Here is a 22,116-nt window from a genome sequence, read left to right on the forward strand (position 1 = left end):
GATTTAAAATCCTAACTTTACTAATCGCAGCCAGCCCGGTTTTCATAATTTAACACACTTATGTCACTAGCATGCTACAATATCCATATAAGAAAAGAAAAATTTATGTATTTCACAGCCCAGCCCAGCCGACCCTGTCAGCTGGGCCTTACAGCACATTCACAGGCCCAGTTGGGCCTGTGTAAGCTGTCAAGAACCCCCAACTATGCAGCAAAATACATATATAAAAATTTATTCTCAATGCCCAAGGCTCCAAGTTAGCTCCCAATCGACTGGGTCGACTGGGCCTGCCCTGGTCCTGCCAAAAATTAGTACCGCACCCAGCCAATCACTTGGCTGGGCCTGTCGACTCGGCCAGCAGCTGGCAGTCAGCCGAGCGCCACTCGGCTGGCTGCCAGCCAGCCAATCAATCAGCTGAACCCAAAAAAAACAAAACAGATTTCGTAAATGCCTTTTTGAAAAGGGACAATGCCCAGCCCAGCCGACCCTGTCGGCTGGGTCCAACAGCATGTACACAGGCTCAGTTTGGGCCTGTGTATGCTGTCAAAAGGAACAACAGCATACCTGTCAAAAAAATGATTTTTGATTAATACATATATATATATATATATATATATATATTTTTTATACAGCCATGCCCAGTCCAGCCGACCCTGCAGGCTGGGCTTAACAACATATACACAGGTCCAGTGTGGACCTGTGTATGCTGTCAACAACAACAGCATAAAAATTTAATTACGCAAAAACTGCCTGCTAAATACTATCATATGGATTTTTTTTTGAAAAGGGGAAGAACACCCAGCCCAGCCGACCCTGTCGGCTGGGTCCAAAAGCACGCACACAGGTCCAGTATGGACCTGTGTATGGTGTCAAAACGACATCAAAAGCTACCCCACCAAAAACTGGTTTTTTTTATTACTGCATAAAACTTTGTTTTTTTTTTTGAGAACACACACCTGCCCAGCCCAGCCGACCTTGTTGGCTGGGCTTAACAGCATATACACAGGCCCAGTGTGGGCCTGTGTATGCTGTCAGCAATCAACAACATAACTTATTTTGCAAAAACTGAAATTTTTCTTTTTAAAAAGATACCCAGCCCAGCCGACCCTGTCGGCTGGGTCCAAGACATGTACACAGGTCGAGATTGGACCTGTGCATGCTGTAAAAAACAACAGCAAAACACCTATTTTGCAACATCTGCCCCCTAGTATATTATATATATATATATCTATATATATATTTTTCTGAAACAACAAAAATACAGCCTATACGAAACGGGATAACGGTGGAAATCGAGGGTCCACTGTTCCTCTATGGATTTCCATCAAAAGAAGCATGGAAAATCCAATCTTTACCCTATTTCTCATTCGTTTCAACAAGAAGTACCCGTACCTTTTTGGAAAACAAAGGAGAATAGAGGCTGTGGAGGGCGTGTGGACTGAGCTTCGAAGCTTCCAACCTCCTCTTCTACCTCCTTCACTCCTCTTTGCTTTCTCCTCTTTCTCTCTCTCTCTCTCTCTCTCTTCTTCTTTTCCCTGTTTTTTTTCTTCTCTCCAGCCAAAAGAAAGAGAAAGGGCTGCCGCCCCCCCCTTCCTTCTCTTATTTAAAGCTGAAAACTCTTTAGTGAGTTTCCAGATTTGGGTCTCCCACATTAGGGAGTTTCCCAAAATTCCTAGACTTCTTCACTAATTAACATTTGGTTGACTATTTGACCTCCTAATCCTAAAAGGTATGGAATCCTCTATACCCTTTTTAATTAGGGAAGAGGGCTAACCCTAAACCCTCTTAACTCTATTCCCGAAATTAATAAAAATCATTAATTTAATAAATATATTTTTTTGAATTTACTTATTAATAGGTATTCAAAAGTTCCCAAAATTGGTCATGTTGACCCTGAAGACTTTTTATATAATAATAACCCCAATTTAAAGCTCCCAGCTGAATTTAAAGTCATAAAAATGTTAAGCTTGGATTTTGGATCGGATCCGGATCCAAGATCCAAGATCCAAACCCATACTCATACAAGATTTGGATTAAGACTTATATCCATTCCAGATTTTTGTAGGACCTAACTAGGACCCAAATCGATAAAAATTTGGATCCTATACCTTGGATTCAATCCGATCCAATTTCGGATCCGTTCCAACAAACTGCTAAAATTTTAGAAAAACGTGAATTCTGGGCCAACCGGGACTCGGATTTGAAGAAGTAAAATACCATTGCACTCAGAATTTCGAGACGCATCCAATGATATATTACATGAATATCAAATTCCGAATTTCTCCCGAAAATAACCCGAATGTCGCTTGAATTTTGCTTGAATTTAAAGGTTGAATTTAAAACTCTTTGCCACACATCGATTGGCTTGTCTAGACCCTGTTGATGAGACTTGGGTCAAACCCAAACTCTAAGACCTTGGTCTAAACTCGAGCCTCAAACGATTTTCTTACCAGACTTAGCCAAAAACACGAGATCTTACAGGTGCGGCAGGGGCAAAAATCTAATATATATATATATATATATATATATATATATATATATATATATGTATGCGACGCGGGTTTTTTCAAATTTCATTTTATATACAGCTGCACGCACCCATTTCGTCAGGAGAACAGTGAAAATTCTTTACTAAAAAGAACCATCATTATCATTTATTATGGAGAGAGAAAATCCTTTACGAAAAAGGATTGAAAAGGCAGCTGCTGTCAGCTGTCATTTATTGTGGAGAGAGAAAATCCTTTACGAAATTGAAAAGGCAGGAGCAGCAGCTGCTGTCATTTATTGTGGAGAGAGAAAATCTTTTACGAAATTGAAAAGGCAGCGGCTGTCAGCTGCTAGCAGAATTTTTTTTAAAAGAAATTTCGCAGCCCATTTCGTAGGGCAAAATTTTTTTTTTTAAAAAAAATCCAAACAAAAATGGACCGAAATGATCCTGGGTGCGGTCAACGCACCCAGGATTGGGTTGACCGCACCCGGTGCCGCACCCGCATCCGCGTCGAGTCGCGTCGACGCGGGTGCGGCACCCTGCTAGCCGAATCCCTGTGACATAGCTATCTACCCAGTTGGGAGTTTTTTTTGAGAAACTGCTTTTATTGCTGTCGTTGGTCCTTTCTTTGAGCCTTATTCTGGATCATAGTTCTTAAGTCTTGTCATAATCTGTACATTTTTTTCAATTGGCTGTAGGTTGGTTTGAGTCCTTTCTAGCACAATATGTTTTCATTCCTACAAGGAATCCAATAATGTGTGCTTAGTGCATGGCCTTTAGCTTGAAAAACTCCCCAGTAAGTTGCTGTTTGCTTCAGTGTCTTTGAATTCTGCGCTCCAGATAGTGCTGGCTTCTATAATGCTTTGCACTGACAAAGTTCTGAAGCGGATCATCTGTTTATGTGGAAATCACTGGTGTAAAATGCCAGTGAACATGCCACAAGATGTCTGCTTCATGGATTTGGATAGCTATGTAATGTCAGCAGCGTTACTTGAGGATAGTTCACTGCGATTTTGGATAGCTGTGTAATGTCAATGTCATGATATCTGCTCCATGGATTTGCAATTAACATTGCCTTTACTGTCAATACCTTAAGAGTTAACCATGGCTTAGTTGTAGCCTGTAGGCAAACCTCTATAGCAAGTATTGGCTCCTTATATCACTGCTTACCACCATTACTATCTAGTAGAACCCACGAGCTTTTCAATGTTTTTTCTAATGTTTTGTGGATAAAGCCCTATTACCATGGTTTACATGTGTTGTGTGGTTGTGATTCTTAAACGGGTTTTCAAAAGCTTAAAAAATCAGTGGTCCCTAAAGCACCAAATTTATGAAAAAAATCTAGTTTTCATGTTCAAATGGGTTTGACCTGCAGTGTATTCTCCCTAATAAATGAAACATATTGAATGCTTCTGCGGTGTCAGATTTGGGCAAATAAAGCTCGTACCTAGAATATTTTGCTATACAGTACAACTGAATCGATATTTCCCTTGTATATGTAATATCATGGTATTTTGCACCTATCTTGCTTTTGGGTGGACCTGTTCATTAAATGCTTGATTTAACCTTTTGGGATATGTTTGGCCTAGTCAGCTTATTGTTTTGGTAGGAATTTTGCTAGATGCAAAAATCAATGATCTGAATTGTACTAATGTAACCCTGCTCATGGAAATCTTTTTGAGAGAATAACCCTGCTTATGAAATAGCAGTTAAGCTTCTGCTTGTTTCAGTCGTAATAGTCCCTAAATTGCTAACTCTCCATTTTAAATGCATCCAGAAGTCTAGATGTAATATCTTCATAAAAAAATCAAGGTGGACAATAAGGTATCAAATGCTCATGGATTCTCTCTCTCTCTCTCTGTTGCATGGTAATGTCATGTTTGGTTGTTTGGAGATGTGAATAAATGTTTATGGTTTAATTTAAAATAATCAGCTGATGCAGTACGCATATTATTATATGTACAAATGGTTGCAGGTTAACTTTTGTTTGTGATAGTTTACAGATATGCATAAATGGTTTTAGGTTTAGCTGAATCTGTAGGCATATTATGTTATTTGTTGTTGTTTCCAGATTAATGGGCACTCTCCTGCTGCTTGCTGGAAAAAGATTTATCGTCGCTTCAAGAAGGCATCAATTTCCCCCAGTTATTGTGATCTTAACAAGGGAAGGAGTAGTAGATGGAAATCTGGATCATATATGTTTGGCTTCTGCATCAAGAAAGTTAGAAAACTTATACAGGTAAAAGTGATCCAGGGACAACTTTTTACAATTGAACATTTTTGTTCTTCTGCAAAATTTAAGAGCACATGCTGTTCTAATATTCCCTTCCCTAACATACCAACCACAACACCATCCCCACCACACACACACACACACACACACACACACACACACTCTCTCTCTCTCTCTCTCTCTCACTCACTCTCAAAAGTCCTGTCTGATGGCAGTAGGCACAGATCAGAGTAGGCAGCTACCCCTGTTATCGATCTATCTATCTATTCTGTGTGTGTGAGAGAAATCTGACTCTACAAATGTGTTATGCATGTTCGATTTTATAGGAGTGGACTCTTTGATCATCCAATTCCGACACGCAGATAGGTTTTTATAAGGTTTGAAAATCGATGGTGTAAATTTTTCTTAAGTACTCAAGGCTTAAAATCTAAGTGTAGGGTACTAGCAAATCGACTATGCCAAACACATCTTCTGGGTCAGATTTGTGAAAAACACCCTGAAAAATTCCGTTTGCTTGTGGTAGGCACCTACTAGTCTCTCTCTCTCTCTATATATATATATATGATGCAACTTTTTGATAAGGTATTTTTAAAAGATATTTTTCAATAAAATCATTCGTGTAAACCGTGCATCAAATTATAAAACACCGGCTCACAGAAGTGGTGAAGTCCGAGTCGAACTCAGGGAACGGGTTTAACAACTTTTATACTCTAACCAATTACAATCTTTATTGCCTTTAAATAAAATAAAAAGAATAATTAACTAATTAAAAGAGTCACCCTCTGCAGAGGGCTCAAAGAATAAAGAGGCCTTGTTAAAATTTTAAATTAAATGAAATGACCCTCTGGCCTCAAAAAAATAAAATCAAGAAAAGTAAAAATTGCAGAGCTTCTTTTCCTTGCGCTCTAACCTTCTCGTAAAATGTGCACAACCCTTCGCTATTGTGCTTTTGTCTTCAAAGTTTATCCTTTCTGCAAAACTCACAAGAACAAAAAAACATGAAAGACAATGGAGCTATTTTCTAAAACTAATGTTAGTATATAAAGAAACAAGAATAATAATAAAAAGAAAACTAAATTAGATCAAAACCAACTAACTGATTGGACTAACAATCTAACTAAAATTGTAACAAACTAACAAGTTCTAACTAATTGCAAAAGCAAGCTAAACTTATTGCTAACTAACTAAACCAAGCAAGTCAAATTGTGTCTAACTAATTAAGAGAAAGTTTTAGGCTAACCGACCAACAAGTAACTATCCAAATTAAACCTTTTTTTTATGTTAACTATACACGCAGCACCACAACCACCCACAAAGATTGGATCACAACACAACCACCATTGATCACACGGTTGTTGACACCCAACAGATCAGATCAATCTCAACCGTGACCTGCTGAACCAAGGCAAAAATAAACTGTTCGATCAGCCGATCTCGCATGTCAGCATATAGGATAGAAAAAATCTTCTGTTTAATACCAGACTGGTTATGTTGCTGTTGGTGCTTGACAGATCGCACCTCCAATGATATGATTCACACTACCGGTCCCAATCTCAAGAAAACTATGTTTTGCACAGATCAGGTCTGTGTTAACAGACCGATCTATGCGCTAAAACTGTGTGGGCCGAGTTCAGTTATTCCACATAGATCAAACTCATATCTGAAAAAAAACTTTATTTCAATCCGGATCTGCGTTTTCAGCCAACACACGGTTCTGCCTGCGGGTTCAGATCAGTTGCGTGATCTGCTCAAATCACGTGAATACCAATGGTAACACAGCTCAGCACACGCGAATCACGCTGTTGGACGTGATCTGCTGCACTCGAATGTCCGAATGATCTGACCAGACGTCAAACTAGAACCTTCTGAAAATATTTTTGCAGATCCAAACAGACCTGAATATGTGACTTGCGAATCGCGCAAGTATGTGTGATTTGCTGTTCACGTCGATCAGAGGAAATAACTAAATGACGTGATCTAACGTTCATGCTGATCACCGTTTCTTGCTACAATCTGTTCGAGACTTGTGTGAACACGCTGATTCACACAAAGTTTCAGGTATTTCACAAATCCGACAGATCTGCGTGTTTTGCCAACACGTAGTTCAGTCTGGGTGTTCGGATTTGAGCCGATCTGCGTGACTATACTGGGCATGCTGATCGGTCCAATGACCCTGATCAGATCTGTCAATAATGGCAGGCTATGTCACAGGGATTCGGCTAGCAGGGTGCCGCACCTGCGTCGACGCGGGTGCGGCACCGGGTGCGTTGACCGCACCCAGGATCATTTAGGTCCTTTTTTGGATTTTACGCAGGTGCGGCACCGGGTGCGTTGACCGCACCCAGGATCATTTAGGTCCTTTTTTGGATTTTTTTTTAAAAAAAATTGCCCTAGGAAATGGGCTGCGGAATTTTTAAAAAAAAAATTCTGCTGGCAGCAGCTGACAGCTGCTGACAGACAACAGCTGCTGCAGCTGACAGCAGCTGCTGCTCCTAATCCTTCTTTTTCGTAAAGGATTTTCTCTCTCCATAATAAATGATAGACAGCTGCTGACAGCTGCTGCTCCTAATCCTTCTTTTTCGTAAAGGATTTTCTCTCTCCATAATAAATGATAATGATGGTGGTAGCCTTGCTGGCTATTAGTATTCACTGTTCTCTTTACGAGATGGGTGCGTGCAGCTGTATATAAAATGAAATTTGAAAAAACCCGCGTCGGGGGAACCCCCGACCCCCTTATATATATTTTACATTTTTGCCCCTGCCGCACCCCCGCACCCGGTTTTTTTTGGAAGTGCCGAATCCCCACACCCGCACCCGCACCCGCACCCATGTGACATAGATGGCAGGTCTGATCAGAGTTCACGCTGCGTGATCTGCGTGTGCAAACCCTCTTCAACTAACTTACTAAAAAAAATATGTGCAGTGCCTAACTCTACAATGCAATAAATTCAACGTAACCCTAATCTAAAAACAAAACAAAACAAAACAAAACAAAAAGATATCAGGCTGCCCTAAATGCAATATCTACAAGTTTAAACTAAAAAATATGTAAGGTGCAGAAAAAGTAACGAAAAGAGGGCATACCTTGATGGTCCGTCTCCGACGGAAGGGTTGAGAAAAAGCGCGGTCTTCCGTTGTGATCACACGAGTGCCACCGTCTCCGATGATGGGGATAAGAAGAAACCGGGAACGACGAGGGCAAGAAGAAGAAGAACGAAGAAAAGTGGAAGGAAACCGGCTGGAGAAGCAAGAGAGAAGAGAGTGAAGTGGGAGAGAGAGGGGGGGGGGGCGCGAATCCCAAGAAAGGAAAGATGCCCCCCTCTTCTAATGCCTCTATTTATAAAAAATTATTAGGGTTAAACTGTTATGAAAATTTTCTAAACAACCCCATAAATTTTCAAGAAATTGCAATAGACACCCTTTTCTAAAATTATTTCCTAAAAACTTATTAAATTTAACTAAAAACTCAAATGGGCACAAATTTGCTCAATTTTCTTTCTAACTGAAATCAATGAATATCCTAACAAACGTTGATAAACAAGCAATATTAGCCTCTTTTCGAAATTAATCATGCACATAAACATATAAATAATATACATCAAATTATATATATATATATATATATATATATATATCGGCTGCTGGTTCACACAATTCTATCTGAGGGGCCCAGATCCCAGTCTCACTAATAGGCCCCTGGCTTGCCAACTGCAAAAAGGGTGCTAAGGGCCTAATACAATTTTTTTTTCATTTGTATTGCACAATATATTGAGACTCTACTATGATTGTTATCATTTGCGTTACTGAGTAATTTTTACATTGGTAAATTTTCAGACGTCAGACCACATCAACCAAGTTTTCATTCTTCACTTTGCTTAGAAATGCCTCTTGTTGTGATATCTTACAGGGTTTGCCAAATAGCAGCTCATTATCAAAACATTTTGGGCAGAAATTGTTTGGTGAAAATCACAGGGGCCTTCCTGCTGGTTATCGGCCGGTTAATGTTAATCTGAAAGATCTTGAGAAGTGTAATGTCTGCCACATGGATGAGGTACACTTCCACAGGCGTCTGATTAAGAGTATAGTTTTCTCTAAGTGTTAGTCTATATAATCATGTCTAGGTCTTCCCTAATTGTGTGATGTCACCATTGTGTATGGTATGCTTTAGCGCCCCTAAATGGTTCATCATGCATTTTGTTTGTTTTTTTTCCTGAAAGGATTTTGTTTGAGGTTTTTAAAGTTCTCTTTGGCTATTTTCCTTTGGCATGGTTGTTGGGATTATATCTGTTCTTTCTGACTTTTTCTTGCAGGAGTATGAAGACAATTTGTTTCTGCAATGTGATAAATGTTTGATGGTGGTAAGCTACTCCATATCTTGTTTCCTTCAATGTTTGCCTCTATATTGTACTCATTTTTTTAAGATATTGGAGTTTTGGCTGTTTTCTCATCTTTTTATTTTTTCTTTGATTGTTTTCTGTTTTTTTATTTCCTGTTATGCACATAGCAACCAGATTTTCTATACTTTTCTTGTGGTGGTGGTTTTCACTTGTACACTGGATTATTGCTCAGGTTCATGCACGGTGTTGTGGTGAATTGGAGCCTCTGAGTGAAAAGCTTTGGTTATGCAACTTATGTCGTCCAGGTGCCCTTGTGCCACCTCCACTCTGCTGTCTGTGTCCTGTTATCGGTATGGAATACAACGACTCTAGTTTTCAAACTTCAGGTCACATTGTTCGTATTGATTCTTATGCAAGTTTCATTCTGTTAGGTGGTGCAATGAAGGAAACTACTGATGGCCGTTGGGCTCATCTTGCCTGTGCTATGTGGATACCAGGTTAGTTATGTAACACTTGAAGCCTATTTGATTTCTTGGGTGACTGTCCAGGACAAAATTTTGAATGCTTGTTTGCCAACTTCTTTAAACAGAAACCTTTCTTGTGGATATCCAGAAAATGGAGCCAATTGACGGGCTAAACAAGATAAGTAAAGTATGGCCATATTATTTTCCCTTTCAAATCTTTGTTTATCTATATACCTTTCTATTTTTCAAGTACTTCACCTTTTCTCTCTTTCAGTTTGCTTCTTTTCTTCATCTTTTTTATTTTATTTCATTTTCAATCTTCAATGCATTCTGCCAAGTTTTTGCTCTGCAATTATGTCTTTCCTCTATGATATTGCCTAGCAAAATCTCTGACCCCTCAAAGATTTTATGGATCTCACGTTGTGGATTTATGACTACATAGGATCGCTGGAAGCTTTTATGCAGCATTTGTGGTGTCCCTTATGGAGCATGCATCCAGGTAACCTACGAACTTGGTTTTCGACTTGCTTTCCATGAACAATCCAGCTGGTTACTATTTTATCTTATGCTTGCATCGAAATTTAAATAGTTGAGTCTCCTGGGTTTTTTTTTTTGTGGGGGGGGGGGGATTGTTTTGCCACTGGTATCTATCCTCCCTTCGGAAATGAAAAAAATCTTGAAAATATTGGCTACATCAAATCCTAGACTTGTATGAGTGTTTTTTCGCTGCAAGCTGTTTTTTTTTATTCTTTCAAGTCTTATTTCTGATTTTTTCCCTGTTCCACATAAATTCCTTTTTGAGTTGGGGTCTTCCTGCTTTCTATTTTTAGTGCTGTTACTATGCTAGAATTTAGAATATTATGACATTAATATGTTGCTTGTCTTTTCTTGGTCTGCCCAATGTGGCCATTCTTTTTTCAAGTCTTTGTTGTTTCTTGGTAGCTTTCTGCATGTCAAGAAAAGTATGGAGTGTTTTAACAGAAAGTCTATTAATATTTTTGAAGAATTTTATGCATGTTGATGAATTAGCAGGGAATCTCCCTTCTCAGATGTGTCATACTGCAAAACCGATTTCTTGTTACTCCGCATATTTATTTTTGAATGGATATTGAGCAACCTCATTGTGCTTTTTGGATGCTTTCTCTTTTTCTTTTTTTCCCCATTCTCAATTATATTTTCATGTAGAGATGAAATTCCATTTAGAGACTGCTGGCCGCTTTGTGGTCTAGAATTAGGTAATGAGATTTGTACCCTCCGCTAATGGAGGATAGTCGAAATGTGATGGAGGGTATGTCTAGAGTTGATTTGAGGATCTCTTATGACATTCTTCCTTTAGTGGTGTTTGAAGGTTCATACAAGTAGCTGTGTAAGGATTGTGCGTGCTCTATGTGACCTTGTTAAGTTTAACGGTTTTGGTGGTTTGCTGTATAAACAGTGACCATCAATTTTATCTCTAAGAGTTTTTTGAATCCTGACATCAATAACTTTTGATCTGCTCTGACAGGTTCCATTTACCTTTATTTAATAAAGATTTTATTTTTTCTAACAAGAAGATTAAGAATATCTTAATGTGTCCCTGAATGTCAACCTTTTTAACAAATGCCCTTTGTTCTTTTGTGGTTATATTGTGTGTTCATGCATGACTATCTATTTATGCTTATCCACAAATGCATGTACTGCATGCTCAAATCATAATTTTTTTAATAAAAAAACCCCCAAATTCTAAAAAAATAAAACACATGAAACAATGATGAATTGTACAAAATAAAATCATGTATACAAAAGAACTAACAATAGACTTATAATAAGAAAAAATGAACAATTGAATCTACAAGCCATGCAACTGATAACTGACAATGTAAATAATAGGCAATTGCATAATTTAAACACAATTAAAGCCTTAACAATATGAAATTCACATAAGTCATACTAAAATGTCATAATTCATACGTAAACTACTAAGAGTTCATGATAACTAAAAACATCACATTTAACCAACGTCTTATATGGTCCTCATTGTTTCATCCAATTGTTGTGTAACCATCTCTTCATGTTGGTACCTTTTTTTGGCAAGCGAGTCATCATCATCATCATCTTCAGAATCTAGAACAATAGTTGGAAGTCCTTTCAATTGCTTCTAGTTCAACAATAACATCAACATAAAAAGTGGTAGGAATAGATGGATAATCACATAAATACACTTTTTAACAAAGAACTGCAATATGTTGCTTAAATCTATTCAGTACACCTTTAATAACAACACTACAAAACACACATCTCAATGATGACCCTGGTCGTGTGACACCATTCATGCTTCTGCAGGATTGCTATGCAGGATCATCTCTATGACATGAACGTGAAGACGACATCGAAAGATCTAAAATAAAACATAACCAATTAACCACCAAATAAAAATATAGGCATATAAATATTCGACAACAAGTTTACACACATAACAAACTTAAGTCCTAACAGTACAAACATTGACAACCGCGACATTCGCTTGTTCGATAAAATGTTTAGCAGTTATAGCAGTACGAATGTGGGGTTGTGCCCAAAGAGCAGTCCTAGGAGGAAAAAAATCCTAATAGAGTCTCTAGATCGACCTCCTCTCGAAGAACTCTCATTTTCTTCTTCTTTCTCTTCTTCTTTTTGTGCTTGCGACGACACTACTATTAGCACCAACAGTGAAAATGCACTCTTACTTGAAAACTGCAAAAGCTCTCTTACTTACGCACGAATCAGCCTCCAAATCGCTCTCACGGCTCCTAGGGTGCACGGGTTCCCCTTTAATGGCCTCTATACAAATGAGGGAGTCAACCCTTAAGAGGTCTTTAAAACCCAAAATGAAAAAATAACACTTTCGATCTTTTAAAGTGCACCAAAGGTGTATCGTACTATATTGCATGTATGGTACGATACAAGGGTGTATCGTACGATACACCCGATACAGATATGATACACACTCGTATTGTGATACAAGTCTGTCGTGTCGTGATACGAGTGTGTCTTATCATTTTCTCCCAAAGTTATGATATGTATCTTATGATACAATATGATACTTACAACATTGGTTATATGCATGTTCTTGTGTGCACACGTGAGTGCATTTCTATGTGTTCCCAATTAACCTTCAATGGTTAAATGAAGAAGGGAAATATTGGTCAACAATAAAATTTTAGTTGGAAAATGGAATTCTATGAAACAATTAGGTCCGTATTGCGAGCTGTCAAATGTATTACTGAGATAAGGATTTGGGGTATAAAGATTCCTTTTACATGTAAAAGGGTCCCCAATCTTTCGGATATGGTAAAACATCCAAGAAATTGTTTTGTCTGACAGTTTCCACACAAGGTCTATGAGTTTTGGCGTGAACTAAATGTGCTGTCCCAACCAACGAGCTTACTTTAAATATGCCTGACAAATGATGATTGAGACAGGGTTTGACATTGGCTATAAATGCTTGGTTTCTTTTTTGGGTTGCATATTCCAATTGATGTGGTATAAATGATTGATGCCCAAAATCAGATAACTAATCAGAAAACTTCCAGGCAGAATCAAGCCACTATTAATTGGATACTGGAGCTTTTTTGCCAGTCAATGGGTTGTTTATTCGATACTTATGTTGTTTTCAATTGATGTGGTTTGTGTCACATAAGGTTGTTTCTTTTAATATGCAAAAAGTGATCATTATTTGCTTATTGTTTCCAGTGTTCACATAAGACCTGTCGTGTTGCTTATCACCCACTTTGTGCTCGTGCTGCTGGTCTTTGTGTTGAGGTATATACCACCCTCTGGTTCTGTCTTGCTGAAAAATATATGTTTCATCTTTTTTTTATTTCTGTTTGATCATGGCATCACTACATTTTCACCTTCTGTTGCATATTTGTGTAGCTTGAAGATGAGAAGAATATACTTCAACTTAAATCTATTTATGAAGATGATGATCGGTGTGTTCGTTTACTTTCCTTCTGCAAGAAGCATCGGAAACCATCTAGCGAATGCCTTCCTATTGAAAATCAAACAAATGGAGCTCTTCAACCCTGTTCCAGTTATAATCTTAGTACTTCAGGCTGTGCTCGCAGTGGTATGCGAACAAAACTGATCTATTTATATCACATTAATTGCATTTATAATTTGCTTGCTAATTGCTAGTGTAGGTCTTGCATTCTTTTTTCCCGCCTGTTACAGTCTTTTCTGGCTTATAATTTATAAGGGACCGAAGCAGCTGTTGATGACTGTCTTGTTGACATCCTTTACAGATTTTCTGTCATTGCTTATTAATATGCTTTCACATCATTTTAATATCGCATTTTATTATGTTAGTTTTGCTGTTACTGCTGCATGGGTGATGGTCGGTTATAAGTTTGAGTTCTCCATTCCTGTCATTTTGCTTATTTCTGCTGTTTTTGTTAGGCAAAGAAGCATCAATATTTCGTCTTTAATCTGATTTTTCTTTTGCATTTTTGAGATATTGCTCCTCTAATCCTAGTTCTGTTATTTCTTTTCTTATCTCATATTTCTGCTGACTATGCAGAACCCTATAATTTCTTTGGTAGAAGGGGGCATAGAGAACCTGAAGCACTTGCTTCTGCATCTTTGAAGCGATTGTTTGTTGAGAAGAGGCCATATCTAGTTAGTGGCTGCCGGAGAAATGTTCTGGTCGGTGATACATCTTCTGTCCAAAGCCATGTAGTAACAAGCTGTTCTAAGGATTTTCACCAGTTGGGAAACCTGCAAGTTGAAAGTTCTAAGAAATTTCTTTCCCTATCTGAAAAATATGAATACATGCGGACTACCTTTAGAAAGAGACTTGCATTTGGTTAGTATCTTTGATTTCTACAATGATATTTTGACATTTGACATACTGATATTATGGTTCCCCTTGACAAAATGTTGTGTGTCATGTCTGTTGTATATCACTTGTTTATGTTTGTTTGTGGATATGTGGGCATTGATATTTTATTTATAACCTATATTTTATTCTAATATTTTTATTTCTTTTCAAATGATACTGCTTCTTGGTTTGGCTCTTTTGATGTGATTATTCCATTTTGCAATGTGCAGTGAATTGCAGCCAATTTTAGAATCTTATATATTATGTTTTCCTCGTGCTTTTTTCTCAGAATGTGGAAAATTCTTAATTGTGTATGCTAATTCTTCATAATGGTGGAAACCATGGAATATATCCGAACCATAGTCACCGATATCACTCAAGGTATTTTTCTCGTCGAGGGTATTTCTTGGACAGATTTTCAAAAGATGTTTTTTCTTGGGGAAACATCAAAAAAATCTTGGGAGTTTAAAAATATTGAAAAAAATAAATAATATGAAAAAGGTAAGAAAATAATAGTCTTGCATGATTTTTCTTGCAAAAATATAAAGAAACAAGTTTTAGAAGGTTTTAAAATATAAAAGAAACAAAAAATAAGAATTGTATGCTTAAAATATTAAAAAATGAGACTTTCCAAAAAATATGATATTTTAAGCATTGGAGATATTTTGAAAATATCACAATAAATTGCAGATACTATAGGTTGACATGATATTTTCAAAATATCGGCAATGTAATGACACTGATCTTGTAATGACCCCAAACTGACTCTTGAATGCAATTTTTTTAAACATTTTCGAAAATATCCCAGGGACAAGGGGCACATTACAAATTTAATATACACAACCTATGTCACATGGGTGCGGGTGCGGGTGCGGGGATGCGGCACTTCCAAAAAACCCGGGTGCGGCAGGGGCAAAAATGTAAATATATATATATATATATATAATTTTGAAGTTTTAACAGTTTAACATTTAACAGTTAACATTGTCATAATATCATTCATCATGCATGCAGTATATCAACCTAAATATCAAATTATCAATCAAATAAGTAAAGCAATTACATAAGTCGACCTAAATATCAAGCAAATAAGTAAAGCATAAAAAAACTAAATTACATACCAAAGTATATCCTGATGAAGTAATGGATGTTAATAATTTTCTTCTTCATCATCAAATGTATCATTAGAAGGAATACTGGGCTCAGCTAAATCCATGTTTGTTATGTTGAAATCATGTTCTCCCTCGAAGTCACTCTTCTGGGTTTACATCCCAAAATTTGGATGTTCCTTGTTTGCGTTACAAACCCAATTTGAAAATGTTAAATACAATATAAGTATATTTAAATAAAAACTAAGAAATAATCAAATAACTAAGATAGCAAATTAGTACCTGTATTCATCATTGCTTTGCGAAAGTAATCGAAGATTTGAATGAACATATACTAAATCCTCTGCACGCTTGCTGATGAGTTTGTTTCTCTTCTTGTTGTGGATTTGAGAATATGTGCTCCAATTTCTTTCACAACAAGATGAACTAGTAGGCTGCGATAACAATCTTAATGCAAGACGTTGGAGAAGAGGTGCTTCTGATCCAAATGTTGATCACCATGTGATAGGATCTATATTATCTTCTTCTCTCGCGAATAATGTCGGTCCATATAATCTCGAAGATGAAAATTTTCCAAACTCTTGTGTGACTTGATGTAGAAGATATGCTTCTGGAAAAAGTCTTGTCATACACATATTTCTATGTCTTGATAGCTCTGGGTCTAAATTTGGAGGGATACGACCAATACCACCAGCCCGCCACTTATTTGCATAATATTTTGGATTAAGAGAATGTGCCATGCAATGCAAAAGAGTGTCGCTCTTGTCCCATCTTCTGACTAAAATTGAATGAATATGATTAAAAAAATCTGAATCATTCAATGCAGGATTTTTTTCTTCATGCTTGAAAACTATAGTTTGTATTTTTTCAATCATATTATCCCACATTTTATAAACTCTGCGAAGCATGTGCTCATTCTTATCAACTTCTCTTAACATTTTCCAAATAGGTTGCGTAAATTGAAGGAAATATACCACTCTGTCCCAAAACTCATCATCAAGAATGAATTTTTTAATTTCTTGAGCCTTGTTATCATCATCAACACGATAGAATGTCCAATTTTCATCAGTCACCATGTCAATCAAAGCATTTTTCACTCTTTTAATCCTCTTTATCGTCACAATGATGGACGCAAAACGTGTTTCAGCGACCTTCAACAATTTCAAATCAGAATGCCTATTAAATATAACATTAGTACGATGGTGGTTAACAACAAAATTCCTAATGCTTTTGACATTTCTTTCTAAATCTTCAATCCATGAATATAAAACATATGCTTGTGAATTTTTTTCTTCTTTGGGGTTGCAGATGCTCTTTAGGGCTAGATTTAAGTTGTGTACTACACAGAGAGTCCAAAAAATATGAGGGTACTCACTCTCCAAACTCAACGCTGCACTTTTACAAACTGGAGCGTTGTCTGTAATGATTTGTATCACTTTCTGATCACCCACTTCTTTTATCACTTCTATAAACAATCCCTTCAAATACTCTGCATTTTTATATTCCCCAGGTGCATCAACTGTTTTCAAGAATATTGGGCCACTAAGCGAACAAACAATGAAATTGATTAATGGACGCCTTTGAATATCTGTCCATCCATTAGACACAATAGAAACTCCATTTTGCTCCCATGAATATTTTTTAATCTCCAGCAACCTCTCCACATTTGCTCTCTTCTACAAGAAGTGCGGTTCGTATTTTTTCTGAACTTGGAGGCACATAACCACTCAAATTACAATTTGCCAAGAATGTTACTAAATCCTTCCAATAAGGATTTTTAGCCGCATTAAATGAGAGTGAACCAGAATAAAAATACCTCCCAACTTTTCTATCCAATTCTTCTCTTTCATATGTATTGAGTGCTGCTTGTATCGTTCTTCTACCTCCTACATTGACTTTTTTTTTTCAGCATCTTCTTGGTGGCTTGCAAATGGTACACTAACTGCAGAAGAATCGGCCATTGCCTTTCTCTTCTCATATTCTTCTTGTATTTTCTTGTATTGTCTTCGCATTGCCTCATCAACTTTTCTGCAAGCTGAAATGCCATGTCCTGGTATGTTCAACAAATGAGTCTTCACTCTTGTGTAAGACCCAACAAAATCTCTTTCGCAGAGCTTGCATCAAAATCTCTTGTTTCCACCACCTCCTTCTCCAGTTTTTGCAAGTTTATCTACATGTACCCATAGTGGCCCTACATCATCAATCCCACTGCAACTATCAACGAAACTAGCAGCAGAACTCACATGTTGGGATGAGGATGACGCAAGTCCTTTCCATTTATCCGTCATTTTTATCCTGAAAACACAAAAAAAAATACATTCAAATTTTCAAATCAATTATACTCGACCCCCTCTCCCTGTCGAAAACACAGGGAGAAGGGGGGGCTCAGCCCCTCCCTTGCCAACCCAACAAGAGAGCGAGAGCGAGGGGGTCTCGGCCCCTCCCTTGCCGAAAACAGAGGGAGCAGGGGGGGCTCAGCCCCTCCCCTGCCGACCCAACAAGAGAGCGAAAGAGAGGGGGGGGGGGGGGGGGCTTGGCCCCTTCCCTGTCGATCCAACAAGAGAGCGAGAAGGGAAGGGGGTGCTCGGCCACTCCCCTGCCGACCCAACAAGAGAGTGAGAAATGCAGGACTCGACCCCTCACCTGTTGAAAACAAAGGGAGCGAAAGGGGGGGCTCGGCCCCTCCCCTGCTGACCCAACAAGAGAGCGAGAGGGTACACGGGGGGCTCGACCCCTCCCCTGCCGACACAAGAAGAGAGCGAGAGAGGGTACGTACCTACAAAAGGAGAGGAGGAGCCTGGGAGGTGGAGCTGGGGCGTCGAGGCGTCGGTAGGAGAGAGCTCGGGCTGAGGGGGAGAGGAGAGGAGAGATTAGGGGCAAATTTTTTTGTGCCCTAATCCTCCTTTTCATCGGGGATTTTTTTTAACGCCAAAAAGTAGACAAAAATGACCTTGGGTGCATTGACCGCACCCAGGGTTGTGTTGACCGCACCCGGTGCTGCACCTGCACGCGCACCCGCGTCGCGTCGACGCGGGTGCGGCACCTGTTTTGCCGAGTCCTTGTGACTTAGTACACAACCAACCAATAACTCTAGACACAATATAAATCAAATCATGAGCTGAAATTGAATTTAATTTAATCAAATAGTCCCCATTGAGGGTTCACATAGTTCTCAAAAACACAAAAACTCTCAAAACACCAGAACCCGGGCCTCCAGATCATAATCCTTAATTCCTCCAACAGGTTGGTCCCTCTATCACTGTGCTTCAATACTTGAAAAAGTTTTTTTTTAAAAAACAGGTAAGAACCGAAGTCTTCTTACGAAATCCAACAATAAGAAATTTAATATGAATCAAATCAAACATAAGTTTAAGAGTGTTCTACAAATAACATATAAAGAAGAAACTTACAATTTAAGCAGTTCAAACAGACAAAGAACAATTTCATGCTAAATCAAACATTTAGGGTTGCATTAATAACTTTTCAAGTTCAATTATTCGTATTTCTTTTGCATGTATGTCCCTATTTAATGCACACAAATTTTAATTTTCACTTTCTAAAAACCCGCATATACTAAAAAACACACAAAAATTTTGAAGTTCAAGGCAATTTTCGGTTCTAGCTTAACACACAATTTGTATTTCATTTATTGAATTCTACACATGTTCTTCGATTGACGTCAGAAATCATTACCATCGATCGAAACATTATGAATCATCACCTAATACCAGAACAACAAGGAAATCAACATCCATTGATGTTACTTTCTTGGTATATCAATAATTACAACTGAGTCAACAACAACACCCAAGGCAAAGCGGTAGAAGTTCCCTACAATCGTGGCCGGGAACACAAACCATTCTTGGGGAAACAAATGCTCATGACGTTTGGTATCGTCACGATCCCCTGCCATTCATGGTTCTCACCCTTTCAAAGGGACACTAAGGAAGGAAATTTATTATACTTTTTGGTATCTTTTACCATTCTTAAACAATTAAGGGTTATGTAAATCATCATACAATAACATATTCGGGCCCTTGTCCTAACAATTCAACAGTGTAATTAATTCAAAAACATTACCAAAATCTTTTTGCAATGTATTTGCCATTTACTACCTCATGACTAATACATGTTCCTGTCCTCCAAAGGCCCATCATAACCCTTATACAATTTAATATGATTTAAATGATATTGCAAATTTCAGTAAACATGAATCACACATAAATATTCAATTCAATTATTTATGTTCACAATACAACCTCAATGTACATCCATAACAATTTATTGAATGCACATTGAACCAAGCATAACAGATTTACCATGCCAACAAGAAAACCAAATTTTTTATAACCATTCTAATTCAACATTTAAAATTCCTCAGATTTACTAACTGTCCAAGGCGGAACAGTTTTAACTTTTTCTAATGGAAAACAATGTTCTAAGCATATAAAAGATTTAGATTCCAATTTGATTTTTCAGACAGAAATCAGATTTTTATGACACACTGAAAATCAGATTTTTCTAACATGTCAAGCTTGCTTTTAGAAACGGATTTAATCAAATTGGATTTTCAGCACTTTCAAAACTTTTTTCGAAATATGTTTTAGTATATATATATATATATATATATATATGCTTAACAGTCATATATATTTCTGATTTATCAAGCTCCTAGTTGATGAAGATAATCAAGAAGCCAATGCTTGGTGGATTAAAATAGGCACAATAAAGAATTTAACAACATACATGCACAATAAAGAATTTAACAGCATACATGCACAGTAAAAGAATTTACAGCATGATGGTTGCTGCATCAGAAAAGAAAGCCGATTATACCTGTTTGTTACACCTGGCTGTACTTATCATGGTTTTAAATTTGACATTTAGGCATCAGTTTGATGCACCATCTTATCAAGTTGAACATGATAAGCTATATATGTATATCCCAATCAGTAATGTATATACTGTTGATATATATATATATATATATATATATATATTTGTATTGGCTGATTCAAGAACCTGCTCTGAATCTGTCAGCCCAAGAATCTGTCTTGAATCCACAAGGCTGATTCTTGGTTCAACAGATTTCAAACTAGTGTGACATAAAGAAATTACATGTAAATCAAAACTCAGATTACAAACTGGTTTAACATAGAAAGATTACAGGTTAATCAAAATACAAAATACAAACTGGTTTAACATAAAAGGATTACAGGTTAATCAAAACATAGAGGTTTAACATTAAAGAACACTGATTAATCCAAAATGCAAATTTGCAAACTGGTTTAACATAATAAGCTTACAGTTTTTTTTAATCAAACACAGGTTGCAAACTGGTTTAACATGAAAGAACACAGATTAATCTAAAATGCAGATTTGCAAATTGGTTTAACATAATAAGCGTACAGATTTTTTTTTAATCAAACACAGATTAATCCAAAATGCAGATTTCAATCTTCGAAAAACATGTATATACCAAGATAAAACCAGATTTGTATTTCCAACCCTAAACCCATGCCTGAATCAACCTATGCTGAATCCCACCAAGCTGGATTGAGAAAATCCCATACCTTTTCTTGTGATTCGAACACCGAAAAATAAGGAGGCATTGAAGAGGTGCTGCATCTCTCTCTCTCTTTCTCACGGTACAACCCCCCTTTCTCTTATTATTTTTTTCAGAACTCAGCTTACTCCCCTCTCTCTCAAAATTGTGAGAGAGCCGGCTCACGCCCCTTTATTTTTTATAAAGCAACTAGGACTCCCCAATAAGGATGGGACGTCCCTTCTAGAATTAGATAGAGTTCTATTTCCCCAAGGAAATAGAACTCCTAATCTAACTCTTTAAATATATATATATATATATGTTTATATATATCTTATCTTTATTATATAGTTTTAATTTGTTATTTATTTTAAAACTTATTTACCTTATCATGGATGGACTATGGGTTTCGGGTAATGGATCCATGACCCATTTCCAAATTAATGTCAGTCCCTATATATGTACGGGTCTCGGCTGATGAATCCATGACCCATGTCCAGATCCAAATTGACGTCAACCCCTATATATACCACTTCAAGCAACAAAAAGTATATATTTATTTAATAAAATCATATTTATTAAATTTATAATTGGGAAAATTTCATGAGATATTACAGATCTGGTCCTTTTGTTCTCGTCTTTTGGATGGTATACTCTATATTTTAAGAACACTTGATTCTTTTCCTCATGCATGTGTTTTTGTGCCTAGATCATCATCATTTTCTGCAAATTAGTGTATTTGAATTTGTTCCATTTGCATGCTATGAGAGAATGGGTTATTTAGGGCCACTTGATGCAGTGGTTCTCCAACCAAAAAATAAAACATGAAAGAAGTATGCAATGACATGAATTTTGACCACCATATGCAAATTCTACCTTTGTGTTTTTTAGATTCCAATATCTCCCTTGACTTGATGATACTGCTAATTTTCTGCTAAGCATACGTAATAAAGTACTTCTAACTCAACTCCAACTGAAATATGGAAGCTTACAGTAGGAAGAATGTAGTAGGCATGTGGTAGAATAAAACAGGTTGCACTACCATCATTAAGCTATAATCATCTCGAACAACCTATGTTACATAGACACGGCAAACCAGTAGC

The 22,116-nt window shown here is 37.3% G+C and overlaps 1 protein-coding gene across 6 annotated transcripts in view; it reads left to right on the plus strand.

The window, feature by feature from the left end:
- LOC149813819 (histone-lysine N-methyltransferase TRX1-like) overlaps positions 1-22,116 on the plus strand; it is a 93,366-nt gene that overhangs the window by 20,175 nt on the left and 51,075 nt on the right. For all 6 annotated transcript variants that reach the window (XR_016428291.1, XR_016428290.1, XR_016428292.1 and 3 more), the window contains exons 10-19: positions 4,560-4,727; positions 8,629-8,772; positions 9,032-9,079; positions 9,291-9,408; positions 9,490-9,555; positions 9,648-9,709; positions 9,965-10,021; positions 13,234-13,302; positions 13,417-13,609; positions 14,060-14,344. Coding sequence is in view for 3 of the 6 variants with exons in the window: in XM_089991738.1 (XP_089847864.1) it covers positions 4,560-4,727; positions 8,629-8,772; positions 9,032-9,079; positions 9,291-9,408; positions 9,490-9,555; positions 9,648-9,709; positions 9,965-10,021; positions 13,234-13,302; positions 13,417-13,609; positions 14,060-14,344 (1,210 nt within the window). In the remaining 3 variants the exon portion in view is untranslated. The remainder of the gene's footprint in view (positions 1-4,559; positions 4,728-8,628; positions 8,773-9,031; positions 9,080-9,290; positions 9,409-9,489; positions 9,556-9,647; positions 9,710-9,964; positions 10,022-13,233; positions 13,303-13,416; positions 13,610-14,059; positions 14,345-22,116) is intronic.

The sequence above is a fragment of the Nuphar pumila genome, chromosome 16 (genome assembly GCF_984573655.1).
Source record: "Nuphar pumila chromosome 16, dmNupPumi1.hap1.1, whole genome shotgun sequence".
Lineage (NCBI taxonomy): Eukaryota > Viridiplantae > Streptophyta > Magnoliopsida > Nymphaeales > Nymphaeaceae > Nuphar > Nuphar pumila.